At 46.7% G+C, this 22702-nt stretch overlaps 1 protein-coding gene across 6 annotated transcripts in view; it reads left to right on the top strand.

The window, feature by feature from the left end:
- The first annotated feature begins 1446 nt into the window (after positions 1-1446).
- Positions 1447-22702, top strand: part of Calx (sodium/calcium exchanger 3) — a 277683-nt gene continuing 256427 nt past the window's right edge. Inside the window, exon 1 of one of the 6 annotated variants that reach the window (XM_071684056.1) lies at positions 1447-3431. In XM_071684056.1, coding sequence (XP_071540157.1) covers positions 1690-3431 — 1742 coding nt within the window. In that variant the 5' untranslated portion in view covers positions 1447-1689. The remainder of the gene's footprint in view (positions 3432-22702) is intronic. The other 5 variants (XM_071684055.1, XM_071684060.1, XM_071684058.1 and 2 more) reach the window with 5 other exon arrangements.

The following is a 22702-nucleotide window of genomic DNA, read 5'->3' as shown; positions in this document are numbered from 1 at the left end:
ACGTGTATATATATATATATATATATATATATATATATATATATATATATATATATATATATATATATATATAGACACACAGACATATACATATATACACATGTACATAATTCATATAATTCATATTCATTTCTTTTTACAGTGAGTAGAACAAAGTCCTCCCTGTGGAGATGAAGGCAAAATGATTATAAATTTATGGTCAGTTAACCGAGGCTGTGAGGACGAGGGGAAAAACGTGTGGTTAATGAAGTAGCATAAAACACAAACGTCAATTAAAGTGAACAAACTCCCTACACCTGACTCTCCCTAGTGACCGAGAGTGACGTCGATTTTCAGTGTTTTGTCGTGAAACTACGTCACTCCTTATTCCCTTCCTCCTCCGCTGGGTGTACTCAGTAAACGAACATACGCTCAGAAGGAAGCTTTTTTTTTAAGCTTTCTCGTCTGGAAGTTCCTCTGAAATGTACCCGCGAACGCACACGGCCCAAGCAAATGGACGAAAGTAGACAATGAAATGTGTTTCAGATTTAGCTGAGGAAAATGGGGTGAGTGTCGGTTTTTAGGGAAAATTAGGCGGGATTTTCGTAGATGCTGTTGGTATGTTATACATTTTTCTCCTTTTACGATATCTTACCCCACTTATAGTAACTGGTTAACTTATAGTAAGTGGTTCAAATGGTGAACACAGGTTCAAGGCAGTGATGTTACGGTTGGTATACACACAGTGGATGTCACAGCTGATGTTACAGTGCTAGATTAGAGGTGTCACAGCTGGCGTAATATAGTAGTGGGGAAGAGGTGTCACAGCTGGTGTAGTATAGCTTTAGGGCAGGGATATCACAGTTGGTGCAATATCAGCAGGGTAGGGGTGTTACAGCTGGTGCAAGACAGTGGGAGGGCAGTGGGTGTCACAGCTGGTGTGACACAGGGGCAAGGGTGTCACAGCTGTTGCAAGAAAGTGGGAGGGCAGGGGTTGTCACAGCTGGTGTGACACAGAGTCAAGGGTGTCACAGCTGGTGTAAGACAGTGGCAGGGCAAGGTGTGTCACAGCTGGTGTAAGACAGTGGTAGGGCAAGGGGTGTCACAGCTGGTGTAAGACAGTGGTAGGGCAAGGTGTGTCACAGCTGGTGTAAGACAGTGGTAGGGCAAGGGGTTGTCACAGAGGTAGTGTACAGAGTGTTGGCCCCGCCGGTGTGTGAGGCTGGTGGTGCCCAAAATACCCTGCGTGCTGGTACCACTGTGGTGCCCGCCGACCGACCTAGGGGAGGCCAACGTAACTACTACTACCGCGCTCACATTACACTAACCTTACGCGGTTTGTTTCTCCCGTGGCCACGCCGGTCACCGCAGGTCTGCAAGAGACAGTCATGAGATTAAAGCTTTGTTAAGACGATGATATTAGTTGTAGGAGCGTAGCGTAGTATCGGCAGTGGTGTGGGGCGCCTGGTGAGTGGTGGCAGCTGAGGCGGTGCGCTTGCGCCGGTCTGTTCTGGCTGGGCGGCGCGCCCCCTCCACCATTTGGTGGCGCGCTGTGTGTGGAGGGAGACGTTTAGCTCCCGGCCCGTGACTGAGTGTGACAGTGGCAGACGTCATGACGAGAGCCAGCCTCTGATCCCAAAACAATTTCTTTTCCTCCTCTTCTGTGCCCAGTGTCTGTGTTGTGTGGTGGTAGCCAGAACAACGGGCACCATGGTTGAACACAGAGCTAGTTATTCATCCCACTGGGGAATGCGTTTTTTAGTTCTGAGTGTGTTAGTGCTTACTCTATGCAGTCCAGTCTCTGCCGAAGAAAAAAACGATACAGATATCTTTGGAAAATGCCTCGACGGTCTGATTGTTCCGCTATGGTCACCTCAGGAAAACCTCACCGTCGGGGACCGCGTGGCCCGGGCTATTGTCTACTTCGTGGCGATGGTGTGGCTCTTCATCGGCGTGTCCATCATCGCGGATCGTTTCATGGGTTCCATTGAAATGATCACGTCACAAGAGAAGGAGGTCACGGTGAAAAAGCCCAACGGGGAGACGCAGATCATCGTGGTTCAAGTATGGAACGAGACGGTGGCCAACCTGACCCTCATGGCTTTGGGTTCCTCCGCTCCTGAAATCCTTCTCTCAGTGGTTGAGATGTTCGCCAGGAACTTCGAAGCCGGAGACCTCGGTCCCGGAACGATCGTCGGTTCCGCGGCCTTTAACCTGTTCGTCATCATCGGCCTCTGTGTGTATGTCATTCCCGACGGTGAGGTGCGGTACATCAAGCATCTCCGTGTGTTCTTCGTCACCGCCTTCTTCTCAGTGTTCGCCTATATCTGGCTTTATTTCATCTTGGCCGAAATATCTTACGGTATTGTGCAGTTCTGGGAAGCTTTCCTTACCTTCCTCTTCTTCCCTATTACTGTCATTCTCGCCTACGTCGCTGACCGTCGTCTTCTCTTCTACAAGTACTTGACCAAGGAATACCGCATTGGCAAACGCGGCGTTATCATCGAGACTGAAGGCGTTGCCGATGTTGAGATGGGTAAGAAGGACGAGGGAGGCCCATTGTACGATGAAAATGTCGACGAAACTGTCAAGGAGTTCGAGGAACATCGCAGGGAATACATGGCCGTCATTCGTGAGCTGCGCCAAAAGCATCCCGACATCGCTATGGAGTCCCTGGAGTCTATGGCCCGCGAGGAAATTATTAACCGTGGACCCAAGTCCCGTGCCTTCTACCGTATCCAGGCCACCAGGAAGCTGACTGGTGGCGGCAACATCATGAGGAAGGCCAGAGAGGAAATCAAGACCGAAAAGGAAGAGGATCTTGATGAAAAGAAGGACGACGAAACCATCCGCATCTACTTCGACCCTGGCCACTACACAGTCATGGAGAACGTGGGTACCTTCGAAGTCACCGTCGTTCGCGAGGGAGGGGACCTCAACACCACCGTTCTTGTGGACTACAAGACTGAAGATGGAACCGCAAATGCCGGAGGTGATTACATAGCCGCTGAAGGTACCCTAGTCTTCCTACCTGGCGAAACTCAGAAGACCTTCAACCTAGAAGTTATCGACGACGAGGTATTCGAGGAGGATGAACATTTCTACGTACGGTTGTCTAACATGCGCTTGGGCTCTCCCGATGGCACTGCCGTGACCCATGCCGTCAACGGTGCTGCTGGACAGCCCAACAAGCCCGTCAAAATGGAACTGGCTGCACCATACGTCGCCACTATCATGATCCTCGACGATGATCACGGTGGTATCTTCAACGTCAGCGAAAAGGACGTAGAGATCGTGGAGTCTATCGGAACATACGAGCTGAAGGTGGTGCGTTGGTCGGGCGCACGTGGCCGCGTTGCTCTGCCCTACAAGACTGAGGATGGCACTGCCAAGGCTGGCAAGGACTACGAGGCAGCCGAGGGCGAACTCATCTTCGAAAACAACGAGACTGAGTAAGTATCAGACTGCCTCTCTTCACCGCCTCTATCTTCATCCAACTCGTTCCACCATGAATTGTCTTGTGGTAGGTAAGGTCAGGGTAAAGTAGGTGAGCCCATCATAGGCAAGAAGAAAAAGAAGAAAAAAAAAAAATAGGTTAATGAAAAAACATCCTTCGCCTTCATTATGGGTCGGTACACTTACAGTCTGATGGCCAAATTGTTTTTGATATCAGCCTTGTCGAAGGATATAAACAATATTGTAAAGAAGAAACTTATCAGTCAAGGCAAACTCTCTCCATGTCAGTTTAAAGTTGTTATCGAGTTAAATCCGTACATGTTTATGGAGGTTATTACAGGGCTATAAAGATGTATATAGATTGTAAGATCTCTTCATAAGCTATGATGTTTTTTTACTCTAATAAAGTAAGTCAATATTGATCAGAGAATCTGTTGGAGGAGAACGTGCTTTCTTGCTCATGGGGACAGACAAGACTCAGACAACTAAAGTGACAGAAAAAACAAGTTATCGTTTTCATTTTTCTGCCGAGATATTCAAGTATTGTCACTCTCCACGCCCTCGGGGCAAACTTGAAGACATATCGTGTTCAGGGAACATTAATAAACACATCCAGATAAATTCCCCCTGATGTTTCTCTTTCCATTAGCCTGAAGGTTCGTTTTTAAACTTGAAGGCGTCTTATACGTTCTCAGATTAATTGCTCTCACATGATTATAGTACTTTGAGATGGAGAGGTTTTACGACGAAGACGAAGGCTAGAATGATAAGCAAATGATGAATAACAAACATTAAGCAATAAATGGGTGGTTGTTGAACAATGAGTGCTCATAAGAGGCGCAGCATAAACAAGATGCAGCATGGAGATATCAGTCTATGCAGTGTTGACGAAGCGGTTCCTTCAGCATCACTAGTCCTCCCACTGCTGTGTGGAAACGCACCGTCGAAAAGAGAGAGCTTTATTTTTCTTTATGAACGATGGTTGGAGATAGACAGATAGGAAGGAGGGAGCTGCCACAGTGACAGAACCACCGTCTGTCTGCCTCCTTCCCCCAGGGTTGGGTGCTGTTATGATAGTAAGAGATGGAATGCAAGAAGATACTATTATCTTAATTCTTATATGCAAACGGAACTCTTGGTTTCTGGGATGTTAAGAATCAAGAGTGTAATTTTGGACGTTGCTAGACTAAGGTTCAGTTCAGAGGGAAAGGAAGAGTAAATGGTCATCACTCATGTCTTTGGCAAGGTAAGAAGAGCCTGTGGGAACCGAGCCACCTGGACGACGGACTCCAAGAGCCATCGAACTGGTTGAAGCCAGACACACCCCAGGCTAAGCTGGAACAATTCCCAGCCTCGTTAGTTATATTTTTGAAAGCTCTCATTCTCTACTGCTGGCCACAGATGCCAGTGTGACGAGGGCTGAGTAGCTGTGGGTTCCAAGGCTCTGCCAAAGAGCATCTGTAATGATCTGCTCCTCCAGAGAGCAGACCAAACTACAGGACACACACGAGTTTGATAATGGCATTAACCAGAGTTAGACGAGGAGTGGTCAAGGCCAGGAGACGGAAGTGGATAAACCAACAATGGTTATGTTTACCTCAAGGTCTCTCGCATCGACGCCACCCATCAAAAATGGCTCAGGTGCTGCTAAAATTCTTCCTAGTTGCCTCATGAATCTACGGGCAATTCACTTTATGCAAGGAGTCCGTCCATCCATCCGTGGGTCTAGACTATAGCCAGTTTCTCCTATCATTCATAAGTTAATCACTTCGTCTATATTCATCCAGTTTGGTCATTTTCTTTTACTCAATTGCTCATCAGCTTTCCCAGTAACCCATCCGATCATAACTTCTCTCAACTCATCCAGATTCATCACTTGCTCTATCCACCTTCTTCTACACTGCATCCACCCACCTATTCCTTGCTCTACCCACCCTCTTCTCTACTTCCCCCACTCACCTACTTCATTGTTTCCTCCATCCACTATCCTCTCCATTTTCACTGCTCATCCAGTTTATCACTTTCCCTTTATCCAGGTCGTCGATGCTCCCACGTCGTCTGACCCGTCCTCTTGCACCACCAGAGACACTGAACACCATCATTGATCAGTAATTCTTCCTTCAGCATAAGCAACGATACACCCAAAACCATCTTTATCTCTCGTATCCAAAAACATTCCCAACTCGGCGAGCAGATTAGACTTAGGGCCCACAATAGCTTGCTCTTTTTGTGATGTGTACGTATGTGGTCACTGGCGAACTCATCCACCGCTTGTGAGTACCACACTCTATCTCACTGGTGAGTACCACACTCATCTCCCTGCCTTTTGGAGGGTGAGAGCCTCTCTGAATACTCGCGAATGAATCTGTTGGTTGTCCTTCGTCTGGTCGATACTGAGCCACTACAGAGGTGGATTGGATTCATGTGTTAACTGGCATATCGTATAGCCAGTCGGTCGTTTACTTTATACATATTCTCTTATCACCGCAAGACTACAGCACACAGGGAGCAGGGGAAAACAACTATTGCGTTGAGGTAACTAAAGCGGAGGGAGAAAGGGAACACACCTTTTAAAAATGGTTACCTCGCACTACAGGGACGGATATTTCTACGGCTTGGCGCCTCTCTCTCTCTCTCTCTCTCTCTCTCTCTCTCTCTCTCTCTCTCTCTCTCTCTCTCTCTCTCTCTCTCTCTCTCTCTCTCACTGAGATGGCAGTATGTGATACTGTGCCGAAGTTTTGCTATTATGTTGAAGTACAGATAGATATCAGGGCAGGTCAGTGAACTTAGTTAATTCCAACGAGCAGTTACGAAAAATTTAGGCCACAAACTTTATATCGCTGGTGTAGCGGAGTGGGAATGTGTGGCCTGGTTGGGAAAGGAGAAAGAAAGAAAGCAGCGAACATCATCAACGTTAGGTAGGGTTTGCGGAGCAGCCACAATCACGGAAGACAAAAAGTTTGTGACGGTGACGAACGAGATCTATATACGCGTGTAGGAGGAGGCAGAGTCACCCTACGTATTCAAGGAGGGAGGCAGGGAGGGAGGGAGGACGAACCGGACATCATCGGCAAGCTATTATTCATGAAGAGGTGAGTGAGGGAGGGAGGCAAGGGGCAGAGGATTCCCGGGGTCTTGGTGAGGGAGAGAGGCAGGAGAGGAAGGTTCTCAGGTTGCAGCTGAGGGAGGGAGAGAGAGGGAGGATGATTCCCAGGCTCCAGGTGAGGGAGGGAGGGTAGGAACTCCGGCTCCAATAGGAGTGAGGAGAGCGATGAGTTACTGTCCGCGAAAACGAGGAATGAAATGTACCCATACGGTTGAGAGAGAGAGAGAGAGAGAGAGAGAGAGAGAGAGAGAGAGAGAGAGAGAGAGAGAGAGAGAGAGAGAGAGAGAGAGAGAGAGAGGAATATTAAAGAGGAAAAGAGGAGGATTGTTATAATGTACATTCTGAAGGAGGGCTGGCATCCATTCTGTTGTTTTACCTTCAGCCAGCTCACTAGCGAGCCATTCAACCAGCCACCCAACCAGCCAGCTAGTCATCCAACCAGCTAACCAGGCAGCTAACCAGCCAGCCAGCGAAACCCACGGCGGAACGCGTCTCTCTCTCTCTCTCTCTCTCTCTCTCTCTCTCTCTCTCTCTCTCCATAGCAACACCGCTAATTCACCACTTGGGTCCCCACCACAGTGGCAGGGTATCTGGGGCGCAGCTCCAGTTCCCCCCTTGAGGAACACGCTATAAATCCAGGGTACCGATCACACACCCCCGCGCGACCTGTCATGTCCTGCAGGGGGTTTAACATCTGGATGTCTCGACCTCGGGGCGGGTACGTGAGCCTCACACAGTGTATTACTGTTGCCCTCACTTGTCTGTGTGTTTAGAGAATGAGTGAGTACCATGGGCTGACTGAACGTCTGTCTGTATTAGGCTGAAATTGTGTAATTCAAAGCGTGTGTGTGTTTTTTACTGTGTTTGTCTGTGATGCGGTGTGTCGTATTTTGGTCATAAGCTTATTTGTACGACTGATTTTGTGTCCGTCTGTTATGTTTGAGTTGCTGGCAGCTTTTGTGATTCAGTGACCGTCTCCATGTCAGAATAAATCTGTGTAATACTGGGTTTATGTAAATCAAACTAAGCCTGTTTTACTCTGTGTGTGTGTGTGTGTGTGTGTGTGTGTGTGTGTGTGTGTGTGGTGTGTGTGTGTGTGTAAGTCCCTTAGAGTCTGTATCTATGTGGTGTTTGGTGATACTGTGTGGCAAAGAGTGCGTCTGTGTGGTACAGAATGCATGGAATGTGTTTACACGGTCCAGAGTGTTTGTGCTTGTGACAAAGACTGCCAGTGTGACACATCGGGTATGTGTGCGGCACAGAATGCGTCTGGGTGGAGCAGAGTGGTGTGTATGTGTGTGTGTGTGTGTGTGTGTGTGTGACAAAGAATATCTGTACTTAAGTCTGTGTGTGTGTGTGTGTGTGTGTGTGTGTGCTTGCGTGCGTGCGCGCGCGTGCGTGTGTGTGTGTGTGTGTGTGTGTGTGTGTGTGTGTGTGTGTGGTGTGTGTGTGTGTGTGCGTGCGTGTGTGTGTGGGGGGGGGGGGGGTTCTCCATGTCTTTGGCCTGTGGCCAAACTAGACAATTAATCTGCTCTTGGCTCGGGGTGAGGCAGCTGCCTAAGTGGGGTTAGGAGGAGGGGGGGGGGGGGGGGGGGAAAGTGCATTTTCCTGTGGTGGGGTTAAAGGCCAGGTAGCGACTTGTTTACTCTCTCTCTCTCTCTCTCTCTCTCTCTCTCTCTCTCTCTCTCTCTCTCTCTCTTCCATACGCTCGCTTTAAATAGATTTTCTTGCCTCGGTGGACATGTCTATCGATGGCCACCCTGCGGTCTCGTCAGATCCACGGCTTCATCAGGGCCATAAAGCTGGCCTGGTGGAGGAGGGAGGAGGAGGAGGAAGCCTACCCCACCAGCCTCTCCACCGTAACCCTCAACATGGCTCGACGTCTCTCTGGGGGGGTTGTTTACGGGGGGGTAACATCACCTTTTCTTGTTCTGGGTTTAGCACTTTTTTCCTCCAGCTCAGGTTTAGTAGTGGAAGTACGTGTCTCCCCAGAGTCTGGAGTTGTACCATATCCCCAGGTTCTGGCGGGTCTACGGTCTAGGGGTACCGCTACTTCCCCTCAAGTGCAATGCTTTAATTACCTCTTGGCGACGACACACGCTTCATTCTTGAGGTCCAGCCTATACGCCCTCTTACGCATCATTACAATAACCAGCTTTTCTTTCTTTTCGTTACTAGAATTGCAATATGCTGTTAGCGGAGGCCAGCTACATAATAATGCTAATGATAATAGTGATGATAATGATAGTGATGATGATGATAACATGATAATTACAATTCTGGTACCATCTTTGTTGCCCTTTTCTGGATCTTTGTGCATCCATAGGTTCGGTGACCAAACATGAGAAGCACATTCATCTTTTAGATACTTTCGTCTGCTGTCCAAAACCACAGTCTCGTAGCTCCCATTCATCCACTACTCTTATACTGGTACAGAATTTCTATACATCTTATCTAGGGTTTTATGCCTTATTTAATCCCATGGTTTCTGGTGGTGGTTTTGTCTTTGTACCTTTTCGAGAATCGTTCACACTGTGTGTGTGTGTGTGTGTGTGTGTGTGTGTGAGTGTACTGTACTGTACCCATATTTCTTTCGTTAGGATGCATTACTATCGTAGTGACATCAGTAAATTGGGTCTCCTGCATCACTGGTTTTCTGAGAAACCCACCGAGCACTTCGTCCAATCAGCCGCCACTCTCGTCCACCAGATAACAACCATCGTACCCAAACTGCTCTTGGGCCGTTGCCCTCCTCCTTCCTCGAGACTGTATCGCCCAAGTTCCCTCAGTGTTGTCCCCGAGTATCCCTCTATACCATGCTTGATACACATGATGTGAGAACGTGGGGCGGTGTCATTTCTCTCCTCACTGTTCCTAAGGAGGTGTGTGTGTGTTGTGTGTGTGTGTGTGTGTGTGTGTGTCAGAGTGGGTGTGTGTGTGTGTGTGTGTGTGTGTGCGCCAAGCTCATGGACTTTGTACAAGCCCGACTTCCGTATATTTACCTGCATGTGCCTCGTGTGTGTTTATGATTGATATCGAAAGGGTTTATTTGCTCACTGCTGGAGTTGAGGAGTTGCTAGGCGGGCGACGTGTGGTGGGGAAGAACCTTGGGTTGAGGGACGTTACTGGGGAAGAACTTTTGGTAATGATAAGTCAGGAGCATTAGGAAGCTATACTGAGGCACGAGTCGCGGCGAGTTCAGAAGGGAGGAGAGGTACGAGACGGAGGGAGAGGCTGCATCGGTGTTCGTACAAGGTGAGCGGGAGTTGTAGGAACGGATGTTAATTCCTAAGACGGGAAAAGAGCGAGACCGGCGAGGTCTATCAGCTGACGACCTCCGGGTATTGATCAGCTGATCAACTTTTTTTTTTTGCCTGGCAAAGAAATCGGTATTCCGGCCTTGAAATGAAAATAGAATATTGGACCCGGTCGCTTCATTGTTGCTGAGCGATGCACCGAAGTCCGTGATGTCCTCAAGACGTTCGTGGCTTTGACACGTCCATGGCAGTAACACGTTCGTAGAACACGCACGGGAGGGGCTAGGTCTTAAGAGGTGTACTACTCTATGCTCCAACGTTGGACCGTGGGAGCTGTAGCTGGTATAACGAGGAAGCAAGAGATGTTCCTAGCGAGTCGTGTTGCTCTGTGTAGGCCACTGCTGACTACGTATGTTTTGCCTCCATCCCTCGTCTTGTTTTTCCCCGCCCCTGAGTCTGGCTCATCCATGACGAGACTTAGCGATGGATTTGTGCTCTCCCTGCTCCATGTACTCGTCCCTCTGCAACAATTCCACAAATGATTGTGTTGTTGTGCAGCCAGGAGGAACGTTGAGATAAGTACTCATGTTTCAACTCCCGCGGAGTAAGCTTCAACAGATCATTTGATAGATATTTTCTTCTCGATTTTAGATTTTAGAAAAGAACCCTGAAAATAGTTTTCGCTGGAAACTGACTGGTTGAAGGGACACACTCGGTCCGGATCTAGGCACCATGGTATCAACACTTCCTGTCGTGTATTGTGGCACTATGTGTATATAGGTTGCACAGCCTGACCACTTTCTGGTCACCAGCCACTTCCCAGAGAGATGTGTTGTCATCACCCATGTGTGTGATGCTCTACCCTCACACTGTACAGCTGGAGATTAAGGTTTTGTTAATTGCAATGTTCGCAAGATTCTAATAGGATTTCACACTGTCTTCTCATCAAAACAGAGTGTGTAATGCTTGTGAATATCACGTATTTATGAACTTGTTGTTGTAAGTAATTATATTTCTCTGGTACCCACATAAACGACTCTGAATAATTCAGTGGTACAGTATTCAACATGATGGCTAGTAACAGTTACTGTAATTCTCTAGGGTAATGTTTCGAACTGGTTCAGTGAAAGGAGGAGAGAGGGGAGGGGTAGCCGAGGCCAGCATAGGGTACCTGAGGCGATGTGTCCGTAACAAGCCAAGAATTTCAACGACCTACCCTTCCATCCGCAAGATACGGAGCTCAGGTTATATTCTCCTTCGACCACAGTCAAATAATAACGACCGAACAGGTAGTTCTGCACCGGTGAAGGTCGGCATTATAGTGAGGGTAGCGCCTGGACCACTACCTCGTCCCGTCCCTTCGGTGCCCTGGAGACACCAACCCATTAAGGCACTTCACTGATTTTGCGGGTTTATGGCAAAGCTTAATCTCTTAAGCGGTATTCCGCTCCACAGAGCTTGCGGGAGCTGTGTTTTGTCGAGAAACTGATAAATGGTAGACAGCAGCAGTGTATGACGTGTGTGTGTGTGTGTGTGTGTGTGTGGGGCAAGGTAGGGATACTAGGAATCGAGAACGGCGGATTTGAACTTAGAAACTGTTATGAAAAAGAGGAATGGGCAAGAAGCACTGAGCACCGCCTGGGATACGCCGTGGTTGGTTCAGAGTAACAGTTGAAGGTAAAAGATAATTCAGTAGATCAGATGCTGTAGACATACTTGTCCATCCCCGACAAATATATATAATAGTAATGAATATGTCGATGGAAGAATGGGTGAATAAAGTCCCGCATGAGCGGAAAAGTGGAAAACGAAAAAGAAAAGGGTTAATTTTGAACGATAAATGAATTGAAAATAACAATTATTATTCTATTGAATTATAAGTCATTTGCGATGATAATCTTGTGCTGGGAGATTCCTGCCTGAATGTATGTGGGTCAGAGGCGGAGGAGGAGGAGGAGGAGGGTGGGATGTGCAGGGCTCGGGGAGTGAAGGAGGGAGGGAGGGAGCTGTGTCTGGCGGGTAAAGGGGTGGTAGGAAAGCGTAGGAAGGAAAGAGGAGGTAAGGCTCAGGACCAGGTCGAGGGAAAGGATTAGTTTCTGGCTCTTGAGGCGGACGACAATGTTTTTCTAGGAAGACTGTCCCAGTAAAGTAGGGGGGAGAGGGGAGGAATTAGAAAGCCTCGGAGAAAGGCTGTCGGAGAACCTCTCATTCTTGAGGATAATGGAGGCCTTATTGATCACCCACAACGCCGACGGAAGCTTTTGGAGAACATCTCTGAAAATTAGCGGAGCTGGTGTGTTTGTGTGTGTGTGTGTGTGTGTGTGTGAAGGAAAGAGACTACGCCACAGCGACCGTTCGTGCGACGCACGCAACAACACGTGTGGCTCACATAACAACAGTCAAGTACGTGGTTGTTAGTCAGACGATGCGCTCAGGTTCGCCGAGTACCACCACCATTCACTCATGCAACGTGTCAGTCGGTGTGAGAAGTTGTTAAACCTGTCCTATTTGGCATCCACGTGGACGCTTAGGCCATGAGAGGAAGAGCGTTGGACGCAAAGGTGTTATAAACAAGGACGTGAGTGTTATAAGTAACGAAGGGGAAACGAGAGCACATGGGAAGATTTGCAGACGCTCAGCACTAGGCCAGTACCAGAATCTTGGCATGTGTTTAAGGTGGCTTCGTGTCCTTCCCAGTTCCTACCTCTCATTTATTTTGTTCTTGTATATATGAATATGAATGATGAGCAGACTGTGCTCTATCCCACGCTTATTTAATTAACGTTTTAATTTTCTTAGCAGTTAGTCATTTCAAGCAAGGGGTTTCTTTTTTTTTTTTTTTTTTTTGGCGGAAGGATATTTTTAACCTACGCCTTGTATAGACTGAATGATATTGTGATCACTCTATGTCATCTGTCTATCTTATATTTTCGCTTCTCTGTTGAGCGACGTAAGTTTGATGATCCCAAGGAGGACATGCTACACTCTCATGACTCCCACATCACGTACGGATCCCTTCACAAGAGGATCAAAGACACTGCCAGGGGACCACGACCCGTACCTCACACATGACGACGAGTATGGAAGACTCGATCCTTATTATGACCGTAGCGGTAGAGATTGACTTCGACATTGGCTCGCGTTCCTCCCATCCATCCCCTCAGAACATGGGATAGACTGAGACATTATTACAACCTTGGTCTGTCTGCACTAGGTTGTAAAGCAGGTAATTGTAGTTTTTTTTCAAACACCAGAAGAAATTAACTTTGTGACACCTGCCGCACGTTGAAGAACACCTTCGGTCCCTGGGTCAGCGATGCCTAACAGGTATCTGTTTAGTTAGTCGAAATAGACTGAATCGAGCAACTGTGGGTTAGGGTCATGGTTGGATGGTCTATAGTCTGGCCTTATCTAATCCTTTTAATCACAGGACTACAATGTATGTGCATGCAATTTCTTCCTGGGATTAACAGAATCTGCTTCACCTTCTTCACTTGTCAGGTTACAAGTGGAGGTCATCAGCTGGACTGGCAGGTTTTCCTTAATTTGCACAATACGCTCACTGCGTAACTACCTATTTGCAATTACCTGTTTGTACTGAGCGGGAAAGGAGTTTTACTCTCGTGTGTGTGTGTGTGTGTGTGTGTGTGTGTGTGTGCACGCCTATTTGAGAATACATCGCGAGTGAAAAGCCGCCTCAGATGAGGCTCTGTCGCCGTCACTTGACAAAAAGAGTATCGACTCGTCCAATTTTCCCCTCTCCTGCTACTCTCCTCGAGCATAAAGACGAGCAAATGTCCACCACACAAAACCTTAACTGTCACAATAAATAATGACATCAGCACTGCCCCTCCATCTAAGCTTCCTCTGTGCTATTAAAGGTCATCTGTTCTATGCTTATAGTCTGTTCTCTAGACGTAAAGGAGGACGGAGTAGAGATTTCTTCCTTCTCCTTTAAGGCCACACACCCCCCCAGGCTGGGACAACAGTGCAGTCATCCCTTCTTTGTTGACAAAATAGCTGGCGTTGAGTTCGCTCGCCCTCAACTCGTGCAGCTATGTGGCTCAACATTTAAGAGTATCTTATTGTTTCATCTAATCGTTATTCTGCTTTTGCGTGTTTTCAGGCATTTCCTTCAATATCATTTACTTGAAGAATATTTTTTTTCGTACTGTTCGCCATTTCCCGCATTAGCGAGGTAGCATTATGAACAGAGGACTGGGCCTTAGAGGGAATATCCTCACCTGGCCCCCTTCTCTGTTCCTTCTTTTGGAAAATTAGAAAAATAAACGAGAGGGGAGGATTTCCAGCTACCCCCTCCCTCCCCTTGTAGTCGCCTTCTACGACACGCAGGGAATACGTGGGAAGTATTCTTTCTCCCCTATCCCCAGGGATAAAAGAATATATATATATATATATATATATATATATATATATATATATATATATATATATATATATATATATATATATTCTTTTAACTATCGTCTCTCGTGTGAGAGCAGTTTTATGGTTCACATGGAAGCATAAAACTTCCCTCACATGAGAGACGATTGTTAAATCTACATGAATACTACGCCACAATACACAAGACGTCTACACCGGCGAAGCACTTATTGTCGGGGAACAGCAAACAGAACTAAACAGCCAGAACACGGGCCAAGACAGGCTACTACACCTACACGCCCCAGCATAACGTGACAACCAATGAGCGCTGTTTGCTCATTCGCCTACTGGTATTACTCATCCTCATCCAGCGACCCACAGTCATTCCCGGCTGGTCCACTTACCTCCCCACACGCTCCTGAAATTGATGTCTGGATGTCTGGATGTGAGGCACGTTAATGCTACAGACACGAAAACGATCCCTCATATTCCTGGAACGCTTTTTACGTTCCCTCAGGGAGAAGAGACATTGCCAGTGATGATACGTTTTAAAACAGATTTGGAGACACTGATGAGAAATCCTTTATGGTGCTATTAAGAATTCCTGGGCGTTAACTTCGTGATTTACATGTTGGGGGTTAATGGTCAAAGGATTTTCATAAGGGAGATTAGTGTGTCAGAAAATGAGAAAAGTTTTCTCTAGATCTTACCTACAGATAGGAGGAGGCTGTTCCAAAGGGGTACTGCCGGGGGCATCTGTGTACACAGTGCATCTAGAAATGCTAAACAACAATTACGCATCTCTAGGAGTGTGTTAAGAACACACTGAGCTATTACAATCCTGTATATCGAAGTGACACCATTAGAAAAGTTCCCATCTGCGACCAGATTGGGGCAAAAGCGTCGCTGGCGTACTCGCCTCATTTCTGATTCATGTTTTCGAATTCATGAAAGACTTTCGAATCCAAAGATGGCCAAGCATCCCATCAGTGTGGCTTTTATAGTCAATTGTACTTGAGGGTATGGAGCTGGGAGGCTCCCACACTGCGTGGCTCTTGTGCTTGGTGGCTCCTGGGGCTGGGTGGCAGCTAGACTGGGTGGCTCCTGGGGTTGGGTGGCAGCTAGGCTGGGTGGCTCCTGAGCTGCGTACCCCTTGGCCTGCGTTGCTGCTGGCCTGTGTTGCTTCTGGCCTGAGTGCTCCCTTCCCTGGTTGGTTTCAGGGTCGGTCTCAGACTTGGCCTCGCCAATCAGAGACAACGTAGTTCCTTGAGAAAGTTAAGAATCTGATCTTATATTCAGCAGTGGATCCCACAGTCTGCAGAGAGTTGAGCACCAGGTATACACACTATCTCGCTAGCTTACTTTATCTATATTATTGGTTGTTACGTTGTAGGGTCTGTTCGTTTATCGATTTGTACGTGCGTATATGTCATTATATATATATATATATATATATATATATATATATATATATATATATATATATATATATATATATATATATATATATATATCCCCTGGGGATAGGGGAGAAAGAATACTTCCCACGTATTCCCTGCGTGTCGTAGAAGGCGACTAAAAGGGGAGGGAGCGGGGGGCTGGAAATCCTCCCCTCTCGTTTTTTTTTTAATTTTCCAAAAGAGGGAACAGAGAATTGCGCCAGGTGAGGGTATTCCCTCAAAGGCCCAGTCCTCTGTTCTTAACGCTACCTCGCTAATGCGGGAAATGGCGAATAGTTTGAAAGAAAAGAAAAAGAAAAATATATATATATATATATATATATATATATATATATATATATATATATATATATATATAATCATTCGTGTAAGCAGGCAGAATAATTTCTGTAATACACAGTTTGTTAAAGATCATTGCATGTTTAACGTTCACTCTTTCTGTTTTTTTTTTTTTTTCATTTTTTCTCACCAGACGTTTTGCTTCATTAGATAAAGTGTGAAGTAAATGTCCTACATTCATCTTCACTTCATTCTTGAAATACGCGACACGTCTCATGTATTACCCTACTGTCCACATAGAATCCAGTAACGTGTATATGTTTACTGAACTGACGAGGCATCATTCACTCCGCTGGATGTGGAGCGTGCCTTGTATTCACCTACATTTGTCTAACTGTACACGCAAGTTGCTCGAGTGCCCGTAATGCCTTGCCCTTGTCATGGCATGTACGCTGGTAAGTAAAACGCTTAAAATAATAGAAAAAAAAGCTAATTCTCACAACACACACACACACACACACACACACACACACACACACACACACACACGAGACGCGCCTCTTTAAGTTGTTTTAGTGGTCTGGTCACTCCACACAGTCCCTCTCGACTTTGAAATCATGTGATGGATGTTTGGGAACTCTCGTAAGGAAGTTATGTAGTGGCAAATGTAGATTATCTCGCTAGATATGTTCGTGTGGGGAGGAGGAGGAGGAGGAGGTATGCATGCTGATGAGAGAGAGAGAGAGAGAGAGAGAGAGAGAGAGAGAGAGAGAGAGAGAGAGAGAGAGAGAGAGAGAGAGAGAGGCGTGCTAAAGCACAAAGCACGAGTATTTCTCTTGAGAAGTATTGCCAGTGTCATCTAGATTCAGTGGCTCTGCCCCACTGCACATCGTCACAGTGGTGGGATAGCTGTAGTGGTGTTAGTGGTTGGTCCAGACGGTTCTCCTTCGACCTCACATCCACTGGGAGACTATTGTGTGTGTTCGTTTCTTCCAAGCACCTGCCCTACCACACTGCTGTCTCCCACACCCACCTCGAAGACCCTTCACTCCCTCTGCTATCTTATAGTCATCCCCATTTTACTTCCACAATACACAGCTACGTCTGGGCATGAGTTCGAGAGAGTGAGTTTCGAACTCCGAGCTTCAGAAGCCGTAGCCACCTCGACCCTGGGAAGCGGAGCGTATGTAAACCTTGTTATTATCTAGTTCTTGGCGAGGTCAGGCCGCCTTACACCCAGCCACGGTGAGATACAGCCTGCCAGCCCGCGAGGACAGTAAAGGGGCGTTCCACAAAGTTGAAATTAACATAGCATAAAGCAAGCCGGTCGCCCTTCCCTCCCACTTTGGGTTCGGTCGGAGAACGTTTTTGAACGTATGATAGCGCGGGTCATCGGATGGGAGCTTCTGTATGTGTGTCGTGTTGGATGTTAAGTTCATAAAATGCTCACCAGGACACACTGTGGCCGCAGAATTGTACATAAAAAAGGTTGAGTTACGATATTCTTGACAGCAATATTCGCACCCAAAAGCGATGCTGGGAGAGGGATGTTTACTGTCATTAGTGTGTGTGTGTGTGTGTGTGATCACTATTTTTTTTTTTGGGGTACGTATATATTTCCACACATAAGGGGGGAGGGGGTTGTTATTTCATGTGTGGCGGGGTGGCGATGGGAATGAATAAAGGCAGACAGTATGTTATGTACATGTGTATATATGTATATGTCTGTGTGTGTATATATATGTATACGTTGAGATTTATAGGTATGTATATTTGCGTGTGTGGACGTGTATGTATATACATGTGTATGTGGGTGGGTTGGGCCATTCTTTCGTCTTTCCTTGCGCTCCCTCGCTAACGCGGGAGACGGCGACAAAGCAAAGCAAAAATATGTATTTCCATGTATGTATGCACACATAGACACCCTCAGCTTATGCCAGGTACTCTAGCTTGGATACCTGGCACAAGTCATTTGTCTACGTATGCCATATTGTGCGTCAAAACGTATGTATACGTGTGTCTGTGTGTTTGCGTACACGTTAACTTACCTGGCCTGCTTCATATTCCGTGTGAAATATGCTCTTGTCACTGAAGGTCTTGTATGACATCATGAATGTGACTTAAGAAGCGCTTTATCGATTATAAGGACAAAAGGTCAAGGTCACACTACCCGTATGTACCTAGCGCGTGACTCCCCGTGTTGCTAGTGTGTGTGTGTGTGTGTGTGTGTGTGTGTGTGTGTCCCGCTGCCAGCCGCACGATACATAGTCTGGCTTTCCCCTCTATCCCTCCTGCTACCACGGGACGGATCTTCCGTCCAGCGTAGCTCTTACGGCATCAAACACATCCAGTAATTATCTAATGGTTCGTGTCGGCAGCGGATATCCACTGGCAGCACAGCACAGGTTACTGTAACAACACTTCTTGGAATCTCTCTCATTCTTTTTTTGCCTTCCTATTTGGCAGGATTGATGATTATGAATATCAATGGTTAAATTAGAATTGGTAGTTTTTCTCCATTCATGGATTCCTCGTAATCGTAGTGGAGTCAATGTATAACTTTGTTGACAGTAGAAAACGTATTTTAAATTCTCTGTTTGTCTTCCTCGTCTACTGTTTAGATAACTCGGTATAACCGGTTGTTAAGTTGCTGTTGTGATTGATAATGTTCTTAAGGTACCGAACACTGTTTTGTTTACTCTTTGTATCCCCTCATTGTACCTCAGGCAAAGCGTCTATCTACAGTTCTGTTATATACTTGACCCACGAACAACTCACTCTTCCTCACAACACTCCAGATAGGTACCTAACCCCAGATGGTGTGCTGTAGGTACGTACTACCATCCTACATATTGTACCATCCATCACAACCTCCGTCACAATATTCCTGGTAAATACCCACCAACATCCTGTGTGTTGTACCCTCCCCTACAACACTTGGGGTTGTAAGTCCGTACCTATTGCCATCCTACGTGTTGAACCTACCCTTACAACACTCAAGGCAGGTACCTACCACCCACGCTCAAGCACCTTCTTTTTTTCCCCTCAAACACCAAATAAAAAAGATAGTAAACAAGAACCCCAGAGGCTGAGGCTCATAAGTCAAGAGAAATCAACATGAGAAAGTAAATCTTCCATTGCTGCCTGCCGTAACTGGCGACCAAAATGTTTTACTGTACAGCTGTTGAGAGATGGTAAGTAATGGTTCATCACTTAGACACACAGGCGCCTCCTCCTCAGGGCTGTGGGGGTATTGGGAAACGATAAGAATCGGAAAAGGATTTCTATATTCCCATCTTCCCTTACCAGTTTGTCAGGGTCATAAACAGCACGGCGTCTGTCACCCTCTAACACATTGGGTGACCCTTACATCTTGAGCTATTTTGAGGTGCACATAAAGAGCTTTTCAGGTATGTTATCTCTCTTCCTCATGTACTGAAGTATCAGCTAGTAGTTGTGAAACTTGACCATTAACTCTTCTAAATAAAGAAAACATTACACGTACGACTGTTAATTTGAACTACCTAGTCCTTGTCATTGTTTTTTCTGATAGATGAATCGCGTTCAAGATCTACCTAGGCATTTTTTTGGGGGTCCTTCATCGGTCAGTGCGAGGGTGTTGAGAATGGTGTATGTGGAGGCTTTAATTCCCCTGTGCTGTGGAATTTTTCTTCTTCCCTCGCATTCAAGACCTCCTATTCGTATGAGAACCTTTTTATATTTTTAGATCATCGCCCCCAAGAGGACTCCACCACACTAGGATGAACCACGTCCTTGTGTTACGCACAGTCTCCTCCCAGACCAGCTGGTGGCATGGTGGATGTCAGTCCTCAACAATGACTTAGTTTAGTGAGCACGAGTGGTTCATTTGTGTGGTGTCTCCCTTACAATCATCTTGTTCAGGGCCTCCCTCACGCTTGACTTATCTAACTGGGTAAGACTAATCACTACTGTAAATATACAGATTAGCAACACTCTTTCTACATCACAGTGTTATTTAATAACTAAAATAACCCCTCCAGGTGAATTGAGACTATGAAATGAATATCGTCTGGCGTTAATGTTACAAAGGGTCTGTTTTCAATTATGTAAATATCAGTTAGACAGTTTAGGAAACCACGGGTATGGGTACATGTGTCGGGAGGGTTGGTATAATGTGTACGATGTGTCCATGGCATGTATCCGGAAGTGTGTGGCGAGGGTTTGGACACGTGCCCATGTAAGGCACTCTGATGCAGTTACGCGCTTCCGTTGTCGCCAAGCAAGACATAAAGCGTGTGTGTCTTACACCCACACATTTACGTTAAGTGTCTGTACGTGTTCCTTGCTCGTGATGAGTGTCCGGATTTTGCTCTTGTAAGTTGAGTGTCAGGACAACCTCCTCAGAGTCAGTGGTGAGTGTTTGGACAGACGACTCCCCTACTCCAGGAAGTCGAACACTTACTTGCCCTCTTACCTTCCAGCTCTGCTGTTTTCTACAATGATCCCCGCAGGAGTTAAGAGTATCGATCGAGACATTGTGTGTTATATGTATATAATACTTAAGTAATGACTCGCGGCTGATCTTCACCAAATATTTGATGGATTAGAATATTTACAGAGGGCAACTCCGGCCTTGTTTAAATATACTCTGTGCTGTATGAGAGCAGACCGTGGAACTGGAATAGATGTCGCACCTCTTTGTTAAGTCGTTCCTCTTCTTTAACGGCATTTACTCCACCTCTCTTTCTCTGTACATTCTCTGCAGACGTTGTGCTCAAGCGTAAAATTCATTTCCGCCACTAGCATTTATGTAATTGTGGGACAGATGTTTGTCAGGACATACAGTAACTGATGGATGGGGTTAGTTAGTGGTGGTCGGTGGTGGTGATGGCAGCTGGTGGTGGTGGTGGCTGGCAAAGGTGTGCTTCAGTAAAGTGAAAATCGTCTTTTCCTTCGACTTGACTTTCTCTTCCGCAAGTTTTTGAGGCGGGCGGGAGGAAGTCAGTAATGGCAGGCGGACCTGGGCTGGCTGCCACCTTCTCTTTTTCTTCTTTCCCTTTCTCTCTTTCTCTCTTCTCTCTCTCTCTTTCCCAAGTCTTATTTCTTGCTTTACGTGCCTTTGTTTTTCATTCTCTTTCACCAGTTTATTCTTTCCTCTTCTTCAATGCCTCTTCACCGTGTCCTCACTATCACTGTGTCCTCACTATCACTGTGTCCTCACTATCACCGTGTCCTCACTATCACCGTGTCCTCACTATCACCGTGTCCTCACTATCACCGTGTCCTCACTATCACCGTGTCCTCACTATCACCGTGTCCTCACTATTTCTCCACCACTGTGACGATAATTTTGTTCTCAGTTCCTCTTCTTTCTTACCATTTCCTGGTTTTCCTTCCTCCTTACCCTCTATTACTCTCCTATCCAGTGTCTTCTCTCCTTCGCTTCTGTGTCAGTGATATCACCGTCTCTTCCCTCCTACTAAACCTCCCTGCATCCTCCTTATCTCCAAGTCCCTCATCCTGTAGGCTTGACCCTCCGGTAAGTCGAGAGGGAACAGATATCAGGTCGCTCGTCTGAACCTTAATATGGTATCTACTGATAAGACCGCGATGGTTAATGGAATTAATTAATAACCTTTCTCACTCTGTGTCTTTATTGATATATATGTATGTATATTTACATGTATGTATGTATGTATGTATGTATGTATGTATGTACGTATGTATTTAGATATTTATGAATGAAGTTCTTCAGCCATTAATATCCAGAGTTATGACCCATCCAGCGCGACCGGTGACCTTCATGAAGTACATGTGTCGTGATTAATGTCGAGGATTTACAAGCTCGGACCGTGAACCCGGACTGAATACCAAGGCAACAAACCCGCCAGAACACGCTTCCCTCCTCCCTAAGCCAGGAACACAGGCAGGCCAACAGCGGAACATTGTTAGCAACTCCAGGCTGTTCAGCTCGGTCTAGGGACACGCAGGCCATCATTATGCTTGTAGAGAACCAAGAGTCTGATACAGCTTCCAGACCTCACAGCTTACTCGTAGAAGGCTTACGCTCAGGGAGGTGGTAGCTGAACCACACACTTCATGGGTCTCTCGGGGAGGGGCTGGCTGAACCACACACTTCATGGGTCTCTCAGGGAGGGGCTGGCTGAACCACACACTTCATGGGTCTCTCAGGGAGGTGGTAGCTGAACCACACACTTCATGGGTCTCTCAGGGAGGGGGTAGCTGAACCACACACTCCATGGGTCTCTCAGGGAGGGGCTGGGTGAACCACACACTTCGTGAGTCTCTCAGGGAAGTGGTGGCTGAATCACACACTTCTTCAGGCTTACAAGGAGGAGTTAAAGTGCACGACGCACTTCCCTACGCGTCTGACACACACCTCCGTCAAGACACTGCTTACATCTGGACTACAATTTGTCAGTTTTCTGTTGACGGTTTCTTAAGCCTGTGACCAGCAAGGCGTTAATGGATCTTTAAATAAATTTTAACCCCAGAGTGACAGTGGCGATTCCTTGCTCGGCTAGATTCCGGTTACGCAGTGAAGCCATGCAGTGCTTACACTGCGCCAGTGATCAGTGACACTGGCTGGTAGTCCCCGTCCTCTCTCACAGGCTTCCTGGGTGAGGGTAGGAGTGGAGGGACCTTGCACACCGCGCCAGTAGTTATCTGTAGAGGCGTCGAAGGTGGAAAATAAGGTAATCCCATTGTCTGCATGGCTAGTTCCCTTGCCAGAGAGTTGCGTTGGAATTAACAGTATAGAAAACCCCCCAGCAATA

Source organism: Panulirus ornatus, chromosome 37 (genome assembly GCF_036320965.1).
Source record: "Panulirus ornatus isolate Po-2019 chromosome 37, ASM3632096v1, whole genome shotgun sequence".
NCBI classification, from domain to species: domain Eukaryota; kingdom Metazoa; phylum Arthropoda; class Malacostraca; order Decapoda; family Palinuridae; genus Panulirus; species Panulirus ornatus.
Note: the sequence above shows the minus strand (reverse complement) of the source record. Positions and strands in the feature narration are given on the sequence as shown.